Source organism: Diachasma alloeum, unplaced genomic scaffold (genome assembly GCF_001412515.2).
Source record: "Diachasma alloeum isolate Michigan unplaced genomic scaffold, Dall2.0 Dall_scaffold_78908, whole genome shotgun sequence".
Taxonomy (NCBI): Eukaryota; Metazoa; Arthropoda; class Insecta; order Hymenoptera; family Braconidae; genus Diachasma; species Diachasma alloeum.
Window position 1 is genome coordinate 4,842,894 of NW_021683643.1, and position 13,046 is coordinate 4,855,939.

At 34.8% G+C, this 13,046-nt stretch overlaps 1 protein-coding gene across 1 annotated transcript in view; it reads left to right on the forward strand.

Moving 5' to 3' along the window:
• Positions 1-1,714: 1,714 nt before the first annotated feature.
• LOC107047769 (dynein regulatory complex protein 11) overlaps positions 1,715-13,046 on the forward strand; it is a 31,829-nt gene continuing 20,497 nt past the window's right edge. Inside the window, exons 1-3 of the mRNA XM_015270601.1 lie at positions 1,715-2,250; positions 6,253-6,709; positions 10,073-10,388. Of these exons, the coding sequence (XP_015126087.1) occupies positions 1,715-2,250; positions 6,253-6,709; positions 10,073-10,388 (1,309 nt within the window). The remainder of the gene's footprint in view (positions 2,251-6,252; positions 6,710-10,072; positions 10,389-13,046) is intronic.

The window sequence follows — 13,046 nt, forward strand, 5'->3', positions numbered from 1 at the left end:
AATAAAAAACAATTCGATTGTGTATTCGATATTTCTAAGGTAATTCCCATTGTTACGATCTCCAAGGCAACAATGAAAGCCGGCAATTATTGTTCAACAGAAGAAATGATTCAGTAATACAGTGACGAAACAAGACGAGTGAACTCCAGTAGAAAATCGCTTCTGACGAATATTCCCAAAATTAAAAACGTTGAAGAATTTTTGGTTTGAAAAAACTATCTCTCAATTTTTTCAGATTTTTCCAACAGCCCATTTCGGAGATGATTTCTTCTTTGTTTTTTCGTTTTTTTTTCAATAACTCCAGTTCTACTCATCCGATTTTGTATTATGACAGGTCGAAATTTTCGATATTTTACCATCTATAAGATAATTTTGAGTAATTTTTCTTTCAACCCCTAGATGCTCATAATACCGAATTTTCAAAAAAAAAGTTTAAAAATTCGAATTTTTCGAATTATGTCACGTTTTATTTTTCTCGTCTTTTTTTCACTAACTTTCGTAATCGAAACCAGGGATCCCCATCAATATTAAATTTCTGTAATATTACAAGAATTTGACCCTCACATTAAAGAAGGTTTAAAATATGTTGATTAAATTTTTCAAATAATATAATATTAACAATCTGATTTTTTACGAATAATGATGTATTCAAAATTTGTTAATATGAAGCTGTAAATTTACTACTAAATGAATAATTCAAATTTTTTGAAAGGGGATTTTCGATTACACAAATAATCATCAATCTTCCTACCTCAATTATCGATTGATAAAATAGTTGAAAATTTGAATATTTGAATTGATGATACTTAAGTAGTCAAAAATTTCAAGAGTGATGTTATCTAATTGATGGCTACAATATTTATAATAAAATATTACGAATTTGGCTATCCCTGATCAAAACAAGTATTTTGAGCCGTCATACAAGTTGGGTTTCGTCCTAGATACATTTTATTTTCAATTTTTTCTTCTCGGAATTCCACGAATTTGGGAAAGTAGCCCAAAATGACGTTGATTGACTTTGATTATGAACAGTATGGAGTGAATTTAAATGGATACTTATATGTTACATATTTTTTTGATCGTCGTTTTGGAATTCGTTTTGGGGTGTTTTCACCAAATTCACGGAATTTCGAGAAGAAAAAATTAAAAATAAAATAGATCCACGACGAAACCCAGCTTGTATGACAGCTCAAAATACTTGTTTTGATTATAAGAGTTACTGAAAAAAGACGAGAAAAATAAAAGGTGACATAATTTTAAAAATTCAAGCTTTTCAAATCTTTTGTTGAAAATTTGGTATTATGACCACCTGCTCATTGAAAAAAAAATTCTCAAAATCTTTTTATAGATGGTAAAAAAATGGAAAATTAAAATAGACGACTCAAAAGCCGCCATAAATCAAAATTGAGTGAATAGAACCCAAGTTATTGAAAAAAACGAAAAAATAAAGAAAAAATTATATCTCCAAAATGGACTGTCGAAAAAATCTGAAAAAAATTGAGTTTTTCTAGTCCCCCAATCGCAGAAAAAATCGAGATCAATTTCCAAAAGGGTGAGGGTCAGCCGTCGACTCATTTGGCATAGAATACCTCATATGAATATTTCACAAACTGTCTTCAAATTCGAAATATTCGGCAAAACCGATCGAAAATTGGGAGAAAAAGTGGATAATATAAAAGTGCAAAAATTAAAACACAAATAAAATCCACTAAAAATGTCTAATGTAACATACGACGAACTCTGGAGAGACGCGCAATGTTCTTTAGACGAGATAATCCAAGCGGATTCAAATCTCCAGAACTCGAAGCCCCAAAAGGACCGGAAAAAGGTCCATCGAAATGTCTCAGAGCTCTACATCCGGTACATAGTGATATGCAATAAATTGGAGCAATGCTACGACCAAGTGACCCAGCCCCAGAAGCGCTCCTTAATCCGAAAATTGTTGGATGCAACGCTGGGTCGAATTCTCGAGTTGAAACATGAACTCGTCGAAGTCGATCTGTCAGAGTACAATTACTGCGATGACATTCTCATGAAATATGGAATACTACCGCAGGAGGCTGAGCTGAGGATACCAACTTACATCAGACGCGAGAGAGAGACGGAAATACAAGAGCGACGAACATTTATCAGTGACGTACTGCGTACAGTAGGTGCACTTGATGAAATTATTCAACCAAAGACGTTGAGTGAATTCGAAGCAATACGACTCATCCAGACACATGAGCGAGCACGCCAAGGTCGCGTGAGGTATAGAATAATATAAAACATCAGCTGATAAAGACATAATTAATTGTTAATCTCCTTTTTTTCAATTTAAATGATGTCTGCTAGCTGAAGAAATGGGTTGCAGGTCTAAATATTACGGAACCATTATATTACGGTAAAAAATATTACGCAAAAATATTATGGGACAAAATATTACGCAGAAAATTATTACGGGACAAAAAATTATTGAACCGTAATATTACCCTACATAAAGGTATGGAATCAAGGATAAACCTTTATCCGCTCGATTAGGAATTCTCCGAAAATCAAATCGATACAATAATAGCCCAACACCAAAAAATATGGCCCAAGGTCAGTTACCATCGATTACTCAACAGGTGTATGAGTTGGTACGATTATATTAATCCCCCAAAACAAAGTAAAATTCCCTCAAACATTCACACACAAAACCGAAGATTCTTCAACAAAAGTTAATTATATCGGAATGCTCGACACGGGTGCGTTGAAATAATTACCATGTCTCTTCACTTCAATCTCAGCCAAAAAGGCGCAAAACTAGTATTACACAAAGGTTTTTTATTCAACAAATTACGAATTTGTGAAACAAAAGAAATGCTATAAATAACGGAAAATAATAATGAATAATAACACCGACGTCGGTAAAAACGTTGTAATATTATTTCCAATAATAAAAACGACCAATAATAATTAGACCCGTAACAATTTGGATCGTAATATTATTTACCGTAATATTATGGCGTAATATTTTTTACCGTAACATTTAGACCGGATAACGAAGGAATGTATTGATGATGATTAACTCCTCAATAAGAGTGTCCTTTTGACACTAATGTCACTGTGCGCTGAATAGCAACGCAACTCATTAACTTCCGATAGCCAGAAAAAATATATAAAGTAGAAGCAATCAAAATCAAGTGATTGATCTTCTGAATAGAATTTCTACAAATTTGTAACGTTTTCATTAATTTTAACGAAATTTATTGCAAGAAAAATACACGAAAAAATAATTTTCTTACAATAGGCCCCATATGTTGGGGGCTCCCGACGAAATTTCTACTCGGGATGTTGCACATGACTTTGGATAAACTCCTCGAAGGATTATTCATTTTTACTAAATTTTTTAATGTTGATAATTATTGAGGGAGTTCACTCAAGATCATAACTAACATGATCATCTTCTAGAGGAATATAATTGCCATGATTGAAACCTAATGAGGATTCCCTGGAAATGACTTGAGTGGAGAAATACAGTATTGAAAAAATAAATACTTCTCTCAAGTAAACGGATCTTTAGCAAAAATAATTTTTTTTCTCAGTGTAGCACGCGCCGCCGATCTCGTACTTTAAAATTCTATTGGGATTTTATCCGATTTTTGCCGAATTCGATCGTTTATTTAATCGGTTCTGACGTTTTTGACGTTTCATTGATAGAAAATCACGATTGTGGGCACTTCTTCGATACATCATATTTTTTAAAAAGGATAAATGATATTTTTTGTACGAAGGCGTAAAAGTATTGTTTGACCCGTGGGAGGTGTGTACTATTGCACAACCTCTAATGAGCTTTACGCATGTCGTGCGGAAAACAAGCACTTTCCGCTCGCTAAACCGTCTGGAAATGTTTCAGGCATGTATTACAAAAAATGAATAAAAAAATCACAGTTTTGTCAAAAAATCTATTGAATTTCTGTTAGACTTTTACGGGAAATTTCATTAGTTTTTCGTCAATTCTATCAAAAAATTCTGTAGAATTCCTGGGGCTTTTTTTCAATAGTAAGTGGTCAATAGAAAGTATTTCATGGAAAAACATCAACAAAATTTAACCTTCCCATTCAACTTATTCTAGTGAGATGCTTTATATAGAAATTGTTCGACATATATTTTCTACCTTTTTTCCCCTCTCATTAACACTCCGTTTTCTTGCGCTACGAGCGTCGCGCGGCACTTTTTCCGATTTTTTAAATTACACGGTAGTAAAGCCTCAGAAAAATTTGCAAAATTTTACATCTCATTTTGAAGTGTCTAGAAGTCCTACCAATGAAGATATCCGCCAAAAATATCATAAGTAGTTAGATTTTCAAATCTTTATTCCGAAACTTTGGATGGGAAAAATTCTCGATATAATTCTCTTCTGATTGGTCCACTATTGTTCGGAAGGATAATCAGGGAAATAACCAGAAAAAAAACTGGCGTTTTCTCACTCAATTATTCATTACCACTTGTAAACAGTTATCATTTTTTGCCCAGGAAAGACGTGGGATTGGAAAAAAATTAAAAGCTCATTCTTGTTGGAAAATGCCTCAGTCGTAAAAAAAGATTTCTTGACGTAGGCTCATAAAATAACTCATTCCCGAAACAGTGAATAGGAAGTTTGTATTTGATTTGCTTGAATTACCTGCCGACTCAAGATCATTCGCGGCAACTTTGATCGTGAATATATAATGAACGGTCACAGTGAACATAAAAAATCTCGCGGGACTTCTTTTTTAAATATACGAGCTAGATAGCTCTCAATTTTTTTCTGATTTTTCCTAGATCTTCCAAATTTATCAGTATGTTGATTTATGCTGGTGCGACGCGACGCTTATGGCGCGACCAACGACGTTCGTAACTTTTGCGCGACCAACGGAGTGTTAAAAAAAACCAAACGAAAGAACTTTGAAAATTGAGGCCGACGAATTTTCACGGAAAATATCTCAATACTTTTACGTTTAAAGGCATTTATTTAACATAATATGGCAGTTTTTACAATATATACAATTATATGAGGTATTCCATGCCAAATGAGTCAACGGCTGACCCTCACCCTCTTGAAAATTGATGGCGATTTTTTCTACGATTGGGGGGCTTGAAAAAATATCTCTCAAATTTTTAAAGATTTTTTTTGACAGCCCAGTTCGGAGATATTTTTTTTCTCAAATTGTTCGTTTTTTTTACAATAATTCGAGTTCTACTCATCCGATTTCGATTTATTAGGGACCAAAATTTTTCATTTTTCACCACCTATAAGAATGTTTTTTGTCCAAATTTTTTGCAATCTCTAGATGCTCGAAATAACGAATTATCGAAAAAAAAGTTGAAAAACTGGAATTTGGCTAATTACGTCACGGTTGGTTATTTTCTTTTTTTTTTTCAGTAATTCCTATAATCAAAAGAAAAATTTTGAGCCGTCATACATATTGGGTTTCGTCTTAGATCTATTTTATTTTAAATTTTGTCTTTTCAAAATTACGCGAATTCGGTCAAAACACCTCAAAATGTCATTGGTTGACTTTGATTATAAACAGTATAAAGTAAATTTAAATATATACCTATATATTACATACTTTTTCGATACACAATTAAAGTCGTTTTAAAGTGTTTTCACCAAATTTTTACAATTTTAAGAAGAAAAAATTGAAAAAAAATAGATCCTGGATGTAACCCAACATGTATGACGGCTCAAAATTTTCGTTTTCATTATAAGAATTACTGAAAACAAAATTAAAATAGTCGACCGTGACGTAATTGGCAAAATTCAAGTTTTTCAACTTTTTTCTTTCAAAAATTCGTTATTTCGAGCATCTAAAGATTGGAAATTTTTTTTTTAAAACATTCTTATAGGGCAAAAGGGACTACTGACCGAAAATTGGTAATTTTATTTTTTTTCTTTCCTCCAAATCAGGCACACTGAATGTATTGAATTAAAAGTGATTTTCAGGATCTTGATCGTTACAGGTGTTTTATAGACAACAAGTATCGTCGAGCCGCAATTTGATGAGATTTGCTAATCACCTCAAACCACAAATGACTCTGAATTTTTGTTTTTGCTTCCGAATGGAAGCAAAAATTATAAATAACATCAAGAAATTATCAATTTTCTGTCAGTGGTCCGTTTTGCCCTACCGTCCCCTAGAAGTCGTATACAAATCCAATAGAATTTTTTAGTGCAATACTACCTTTTTCTATAAAATTTTTTGGTACGTGACGTAACGACCGATTTATCAAAATGGTTCCATTTAGGTTCCAATTTATGAAAGAAATTCGAGAGATGAAAGAGAGATCGACAATCAAACCGGACGTTGAACCGAGTGACCCCGTAAAGGAAATAACCGCAACAATGAGAATACAAAAGGTCTGGAGGGGCTACATAACGCGTCAAAGAATGAGAAAACGGCGAATTGAGGAGATGCTGTTGATAGGAATGGTCCAACCGAGTCAAGTGGTGTCCGAGAATTTTCGTCAGGCCGAGCGGATAAAATGTCATCGGTATGAAAAACAGGTGGAGTACCAGGAGATGTACGAGAAAATGTTGGTGGAAACTAAGGAGTTCGTGAAGAACGAGAAGAGTGCGATAATGGAGGAGACTATGAGGATCGAACTGAGGAGTTGGATCAATGATTACTTCCAACAAACGGGCAAGATACCTGAGCTGCCATCCGCGGAGAGCGGAGGCTCGAGAATGATCCTGAGTCGGCAGGTAATTCAAGTAAATCAAATACAAACTTCGTATTCACTGTTTCGTGAATGAGCTATTTTATGAGCCTACGTCAAGAAATCTTTTTTTACAACTGAGGCATTTTGCAACAAGAATGAGCTTTTAACTTTTTTCCAATCCCTCGTCTTTCCTAGACCAAAAATAATGACTGTGTACAAGTGGTAATCAATAATTGAGTGAGAAAATGCCACAGTTTTTTTTCTGGTTATTTCCCCGATCATCGTTTCCAACAATAGAATTGCGGTATTCGATGTCCCGTGGACCAATCAGAAGAGAATTATGTGGATTATTTTTCCAACCCAAACATCGGGCAATATAATTGGCCCATTCGACATCACGTGGTACAAGCTACAGGGTTTTCAACTGATTATTTTTCCAACCCAAATATCGGGCAATATAATTGGCCCATTCGACATCACGTGGTACAAGCTACAGGGTTTTCAACTGATAAGTTTTTGATAATTTTCTCTGATAGTTGCTATATAAAAAACAAAACATCATGCAGTCGAATTAACCCCTCGTCAAACTGACAGATTGAATTCAATTGTGTCGTTGTGTTAATTATACAATTTTCGCTTCTCAATTGTGAGTTTCGTCTCATGGTCCAATTATATTGCCCGACATTTGGATTGTAAAAATAATCCCCCGAATACCACACAAGCTTCAAAATTAATCGGGCATTTTCCTCAAGGTTCCCTGCACACAAACGAAGTCGTCAAGTTTTTCAGGTTAAAATTATTTTTGACACTGCTGCTACGTTCACCTCGTGTCGAAAAGTGCCTTTTCGTTTACTCGTAAACGAAAAGTCTTTTCGTTTACTAGTAAACGAAAAAAGGCACAGTCGCCACTCGCTGAACGTAACATCACTGTCAAAAACTATTGTTCGACACATGTGAGACAGGAATTTTCAGATCGTGTGATTGGCAGCCCTCAGCTTCGCCTCGGGCCGCCAACTTCACACTCGTGAAAATTCTGTCTCACTCGTATCGAAATATACTATTTTCCTGAAAAACTTGACTCCTTCGTTTGTTTGCAAACGAACCTATCGGAAAATACCCGATAATTTTGAAGCTCTTCCGGTATTACAAGTGAGAATTTGTCCCATCCAAATTTCAGACAATAGAATTGCACTAGTCGACTGTTAATTTATATAGTAAACACGGTATTCAACTGATAATTTTTGATAATTCCACTGGTAATTTTTCATGTTGATATATATGTGAACAACAAAAGATTTCGTGGTTGAGTGAGCGAGGTATGAAAAAATCCTATGGAGAATTCAATCATTTCCTATAAGATTTTCCAGATAGGATTTTCTATAGCAAAATTGTAACGAAATTGCTATAACAAAATTGATTGTAATGAAAGTGGGTTTTTCGATAACATCAGACGAGTATATGGAGAGAATACTTGCAGACAAATTAAATACTGGCAGTGTTCTATGGGTCCATGACTACAAATTCCATTTCAAAACTACTCCGTCAAAAAAAAACCTCCAAAATAACACGTAGCGGATAGGGCGGAGTTGTTTTGACGGCAGTTTTTTAGACGTGCTACCTGTTTTATTGGGTTTGTAATTTCTTCCCAGAGCCTGGAGAAGTTAAAATATTTAGCGAAACGTCGCAGATGTTACAAATTAACGAACGTTGTTATATTATTTCTCCAAATTTTCCCTTGATCCCTAATTGAAAATTTCCTATAGGATTCTTCATCAGGTTTTTCCTATTGTATTTCTTATAGAATATCCTATAGGATTTTCTATAGGATTTCCTACATGGAGAGAAAAATTCAATAAAAATTACCAGAAAAAAATGTAAAAATTACGCTTCGAAACGTAACCCACGAGCGAAGTAAAATTCAATAAAAAGTGTGAGTCGGAACTGAAATTGTACGAATCGCCATGTAAGTTTTACGATTTGTTTCGTAAAAATTAACCAGCCGTCTGATGCCTCACCACTGTGGGGACAAGTCGTTCCGTAATTTTTCCCCAACGATTGAGAAATTTTACGGAACGCAACGTAGAAATAACTCACCAGCTTCATAAAAATTGTTGAACGTTCAAGAATTTTTTATTTTGGAGGCACAATAAGTCGGCAAGTTTCTGTAAGATTTTACTTCTTCGGGAAAAATTACGTAACAATTTCGTACTTTGTTCGGTGATGAACCTAAAAATTCACTGAACGTTTCAGATTTCTTCTCTTTAATTCTTATAAAAACTACCGGAAAACGATTCTCCCTTGCGGATTACGTGAATTGTTCCGTAATTTTTACTGAATATTTCTCTCCGTGTATAAAATTTAGGGACATAAGGGTCACAATGAGGGTCAAAAGTGTCATATGGGGACCATGTGGGGGTCATATATGGGTTATAAAGGGTTATATTAGAGTCATTTAAGGGTAATGTGATGGTCATACAGGGAGGTCATATGGAGGTCATATGGAGGTCATATGGGAATCATATGGATGTCATATGCGAATCATATCAGGGTCATATAGAGGTTACATGGGGGTTATACAGGGATTAGATGAGGGTAATATGAAGGTTATTTGATCCTCATATGATTCCCATATGAGCCTCTTATGATTTCTGTACAACACCCATATGTCCCCATGTGACCCTCATATGAGCCACATATAACCCTTATATGACTCCCACATGATCCCCATATGACCCCCATGTGACACTTTTGACCCTCATTCTGACCCTTGTGACCCTATATTTCATAGGAAATCCTATTGAAAATCTTATAGGAAATCCTATCTGAAAAATCCGATAGGAAATGTTCAAATTCTCCATAGGATTTCCTATAGGGAATCCTATAGGATTTTTTCATACGTGTGGATTTTGAAAGGGATTTGAATTGATTTAAATTCACGACAATTCATATTATTTAAATTAGTTGAATATCTCACGAGATAGAATTAATTTCAATGTTATAAACGGATAAGATTGATTTTGAATATTGGATGGTGGACACGTTCAATGTGTTTTGATGGGCTGCTGAAACAGAATTGTCATTTTCTCAGACGTGATACGGCACATCATTCTCTGCGTGTGTTTTAGTATGTTAGGGACGTTTTGTTATCACATTTCGGGTATTTGCTATAGTTTCGGGGTGAAAAACTGAAGAAAGCTACAGGCAATGACATTTTTAAAACGTCAGGAAATATTCAAGTGTTACAATTTGATATGGAATTCACAATTCGAGTCAATTGACCTATGAAATTGTTCCAAATTGAACAATTTAAATAGCAATGTCAATTAATTAATCAATTTTTCGAAAAATTAATAAATATTTCAAATTGAAAAGGAACACAGAGTAATCATAAAAAATTAATAATTAGGGAACGGAGAGTTCATTGAGTAAATCAAAGGAGTCCTCTTCCTCAAAAGAATCGAAAAAATCTAAAAAATCGAAAGCTAAGAAGGAGAGTGATACTGATAAGTCCGAGGATGACGAATCAGATCCAGGAATAAAGCCAGTCCCCTCGAATTTCCTTCCCGAGTTGATTCAAGCGAATCTCGAGTATCAGGACGTTTGGAGAGGCAAGGATGAGTCAGGAAACCCCTGGCAATTGCCCTACAGCGACATGGTTCTCTCCGAAAAAACTCGAGAGGTCGAGGAGGAAGTGAGAGTTGGTGTGGACAACATCATCAGAGGTGAGACATAAAACAGCTAGAGCCGAGGGGGTATAATCACTCCGAAAGAATTCAGTAGCGAAGCGGTAGACCGGCTTAAGTTGAAGTGTAGAACTGTTTTTTCAGGACGGCCGTAAAAACTACTGTGGTCAGTTCAAAAATTGAAGGCCCTGGACTATTTTCAACATTTTAAGCGTCTGCGGGGCAAACGAACAATAAACAATTACTTTTTTTGCGCTAATTATTCATTTTCAGCCATATAGTCGATCGTCAATGTATGAGAAATCTCATTCTAATAGCCCGCGACTTTAGAAACTCATGGTAGACTCCCCTTAAGGATTCTGAAATGTTTAATACCAAAGGGATTTCAAAATTTCATAAAATTATTATTTTGACCGTCGTTCCTTCCTCTAAATTGATTTGTTTTTTATTTTTTGGAGCCAATGACCGAGAAAATTGGCCGGAACAAGTCAAATTTAGAGGGAATTCCAAAAGATTTCATGAAGTCTTCAGAAATCTGCGAGGTTCTCAAAGAATTTCATACAATTTTTAAAGGCACTTTGAGAAATTTCATAAACGAAAGTTTATGAAATTCTTTGAAAACCTCGCAGATTTTTTGCTTTTGCTGCGAAATGGAAATGGAAATTATTGAATCTCTTCATAAAGCTACTAAAATTTCAGGAGATTTAATGAATTTCAGATATTTCAAAGGATATTTCATTCAAAAATTCATAGGATTTCTTGTGATTTCATGATATTGCCCGATTTTGTCTCATATTTCAGCAGCGAAGCGGTGAAACGGTTTAGGTCGACTTAGAGCCCTTGGCTGAGTTTTCGAGGAATATCTCCGAATTTAAGAGAAATAACGCGATTTCCGTAATTGCCTTTTTCATAGAGTGAATTGAGGGCTACGAAAAAGGTCATTACGGATATTTCCTTCCGTAGGTCGTTACGGAAATAATCGTTTTATAGCCCTCAATTCGGTCTACAAATAAAGGTAATGACAAAAATTTTGCTGTCTTCCTTGGATTTCGAAATAGTCGTTGAACACTGGCTAATAGTCAAAATCAACTTAAACCGTTTTATCGCTTCCCTACACGGAGAGAATTTTTTTAGAAAAATTATAATGCTAGCACGGGAAGAGAGGCGCAAAGTGACGGCCAGGAAAAAATTCCAGTGCCGGTACTAGAAATTCTATTGGGGAAAACGTGAATTTTTCCCCCTATTGCCGTGAAAATTTCACAGAAATCCCCAGAAATTTTACCAGAAATACCAAGAAATTTTACCTTAATAGCACTAGAATTTTTCACAGCCGGTGGATTCTAATTTTTTCAACTACTTGTACTAGAATTTTTCTAGAAAATTTCTCTTCGTGTACTGATTTCATGGGATTTCAAAATCATCTGAGCACCAAATGTCATGAGAGTCGTTGCTCCTTCCACTTGGACCCATTAAGTGTCCAAGTGGAATTCCATTAAGACTGCCCTGAAACTTGAAAGTTCGTGGCGATTGAAGGGACTCATCGAGCACTTTTTAATACATGATGGAATATGCAAGGAAGTAGGAATTATATTGAATCAACCCATTTACCTCGTTTCTTCCTCTAAAACTACGTTTTTGAGTTTTCAACCAATAAGAAAAAAAAGAAGTTTTTTCTCACTCTTGGTTAGCGGCCAAAGAAGAAAATTAGGTATCCGTTTTTGTTTTACTATCGAATAGAACAAGATAAAATTGAATTTAATTAAGCCTTTCCTTAATAAATTCCCCTGCACACAGAAAACGCTGTGCAGACTATCCGCATAAGTGTGCAGATAATCTGCATAGTTATGCAGGATTCACACATAATCCGAAGTCACTCTCTTATGTACAAATCATGCATAAATAGTGCGTGAATCATGCATAGTTATGCAGATTATCCGCATAGCTATGCATGAAATACACAATTTTTATGCGGATTATCTGCACATCTATGCGTACTTTCCGCACAGATTTGGCATGATTTACACATAAGGGCAAAATTTTGATGAGGATACGTCAAATATGTTTTCGTTATGAGGAGTCGTTTTGTGAAATTGAGCTTACAGGTCTAGATTTTTCTAGAAAGTTCAAGGGACTGCAGGGAGTTTCTAGAAATTTCGAAAGAATTCAAGGAGTTTCTAGAAAATTCNAAGTCTCGACTCGGCCTCAACAGCCATTGGATGACTTTTGATATATGAAGGGATATATAAAAAAGTGAGAAAATTTCGGACTCGAACCGTTTTGCCCCGTATATTTACCAAAAACGTCATTTTTCACGTTTTTAGCTCAAAAAGGCTCCTTGGACCACAGTTTCGTGCGATTACAACTTTTTTTTTTTTAATGTTCGTTATACTCCAACGAAAAAACCCGAGTATCCGTTTAACTTTATATTTATTAGATGATGAGAAACTGTTTTTTTTACTTTTTATTTTTTTTCCTCTTTTTAGCAAATGCTAAAATTCGTTGTTTTCCCCCATTTTTTTTTGTTATAATATTTCGATTACGTATGATTACAACGTGGAATAACGAAAAACTACTAGTTTTAGCGTTTGCTAAAAAGAGGAAAACAAATAGAAACTAAAAAAATCATTTTCTCATTATCTGATAAATATAAAGCAAAACGGATACTTGGGTTTGTTCGTTGGAGTATAGCAAACATTA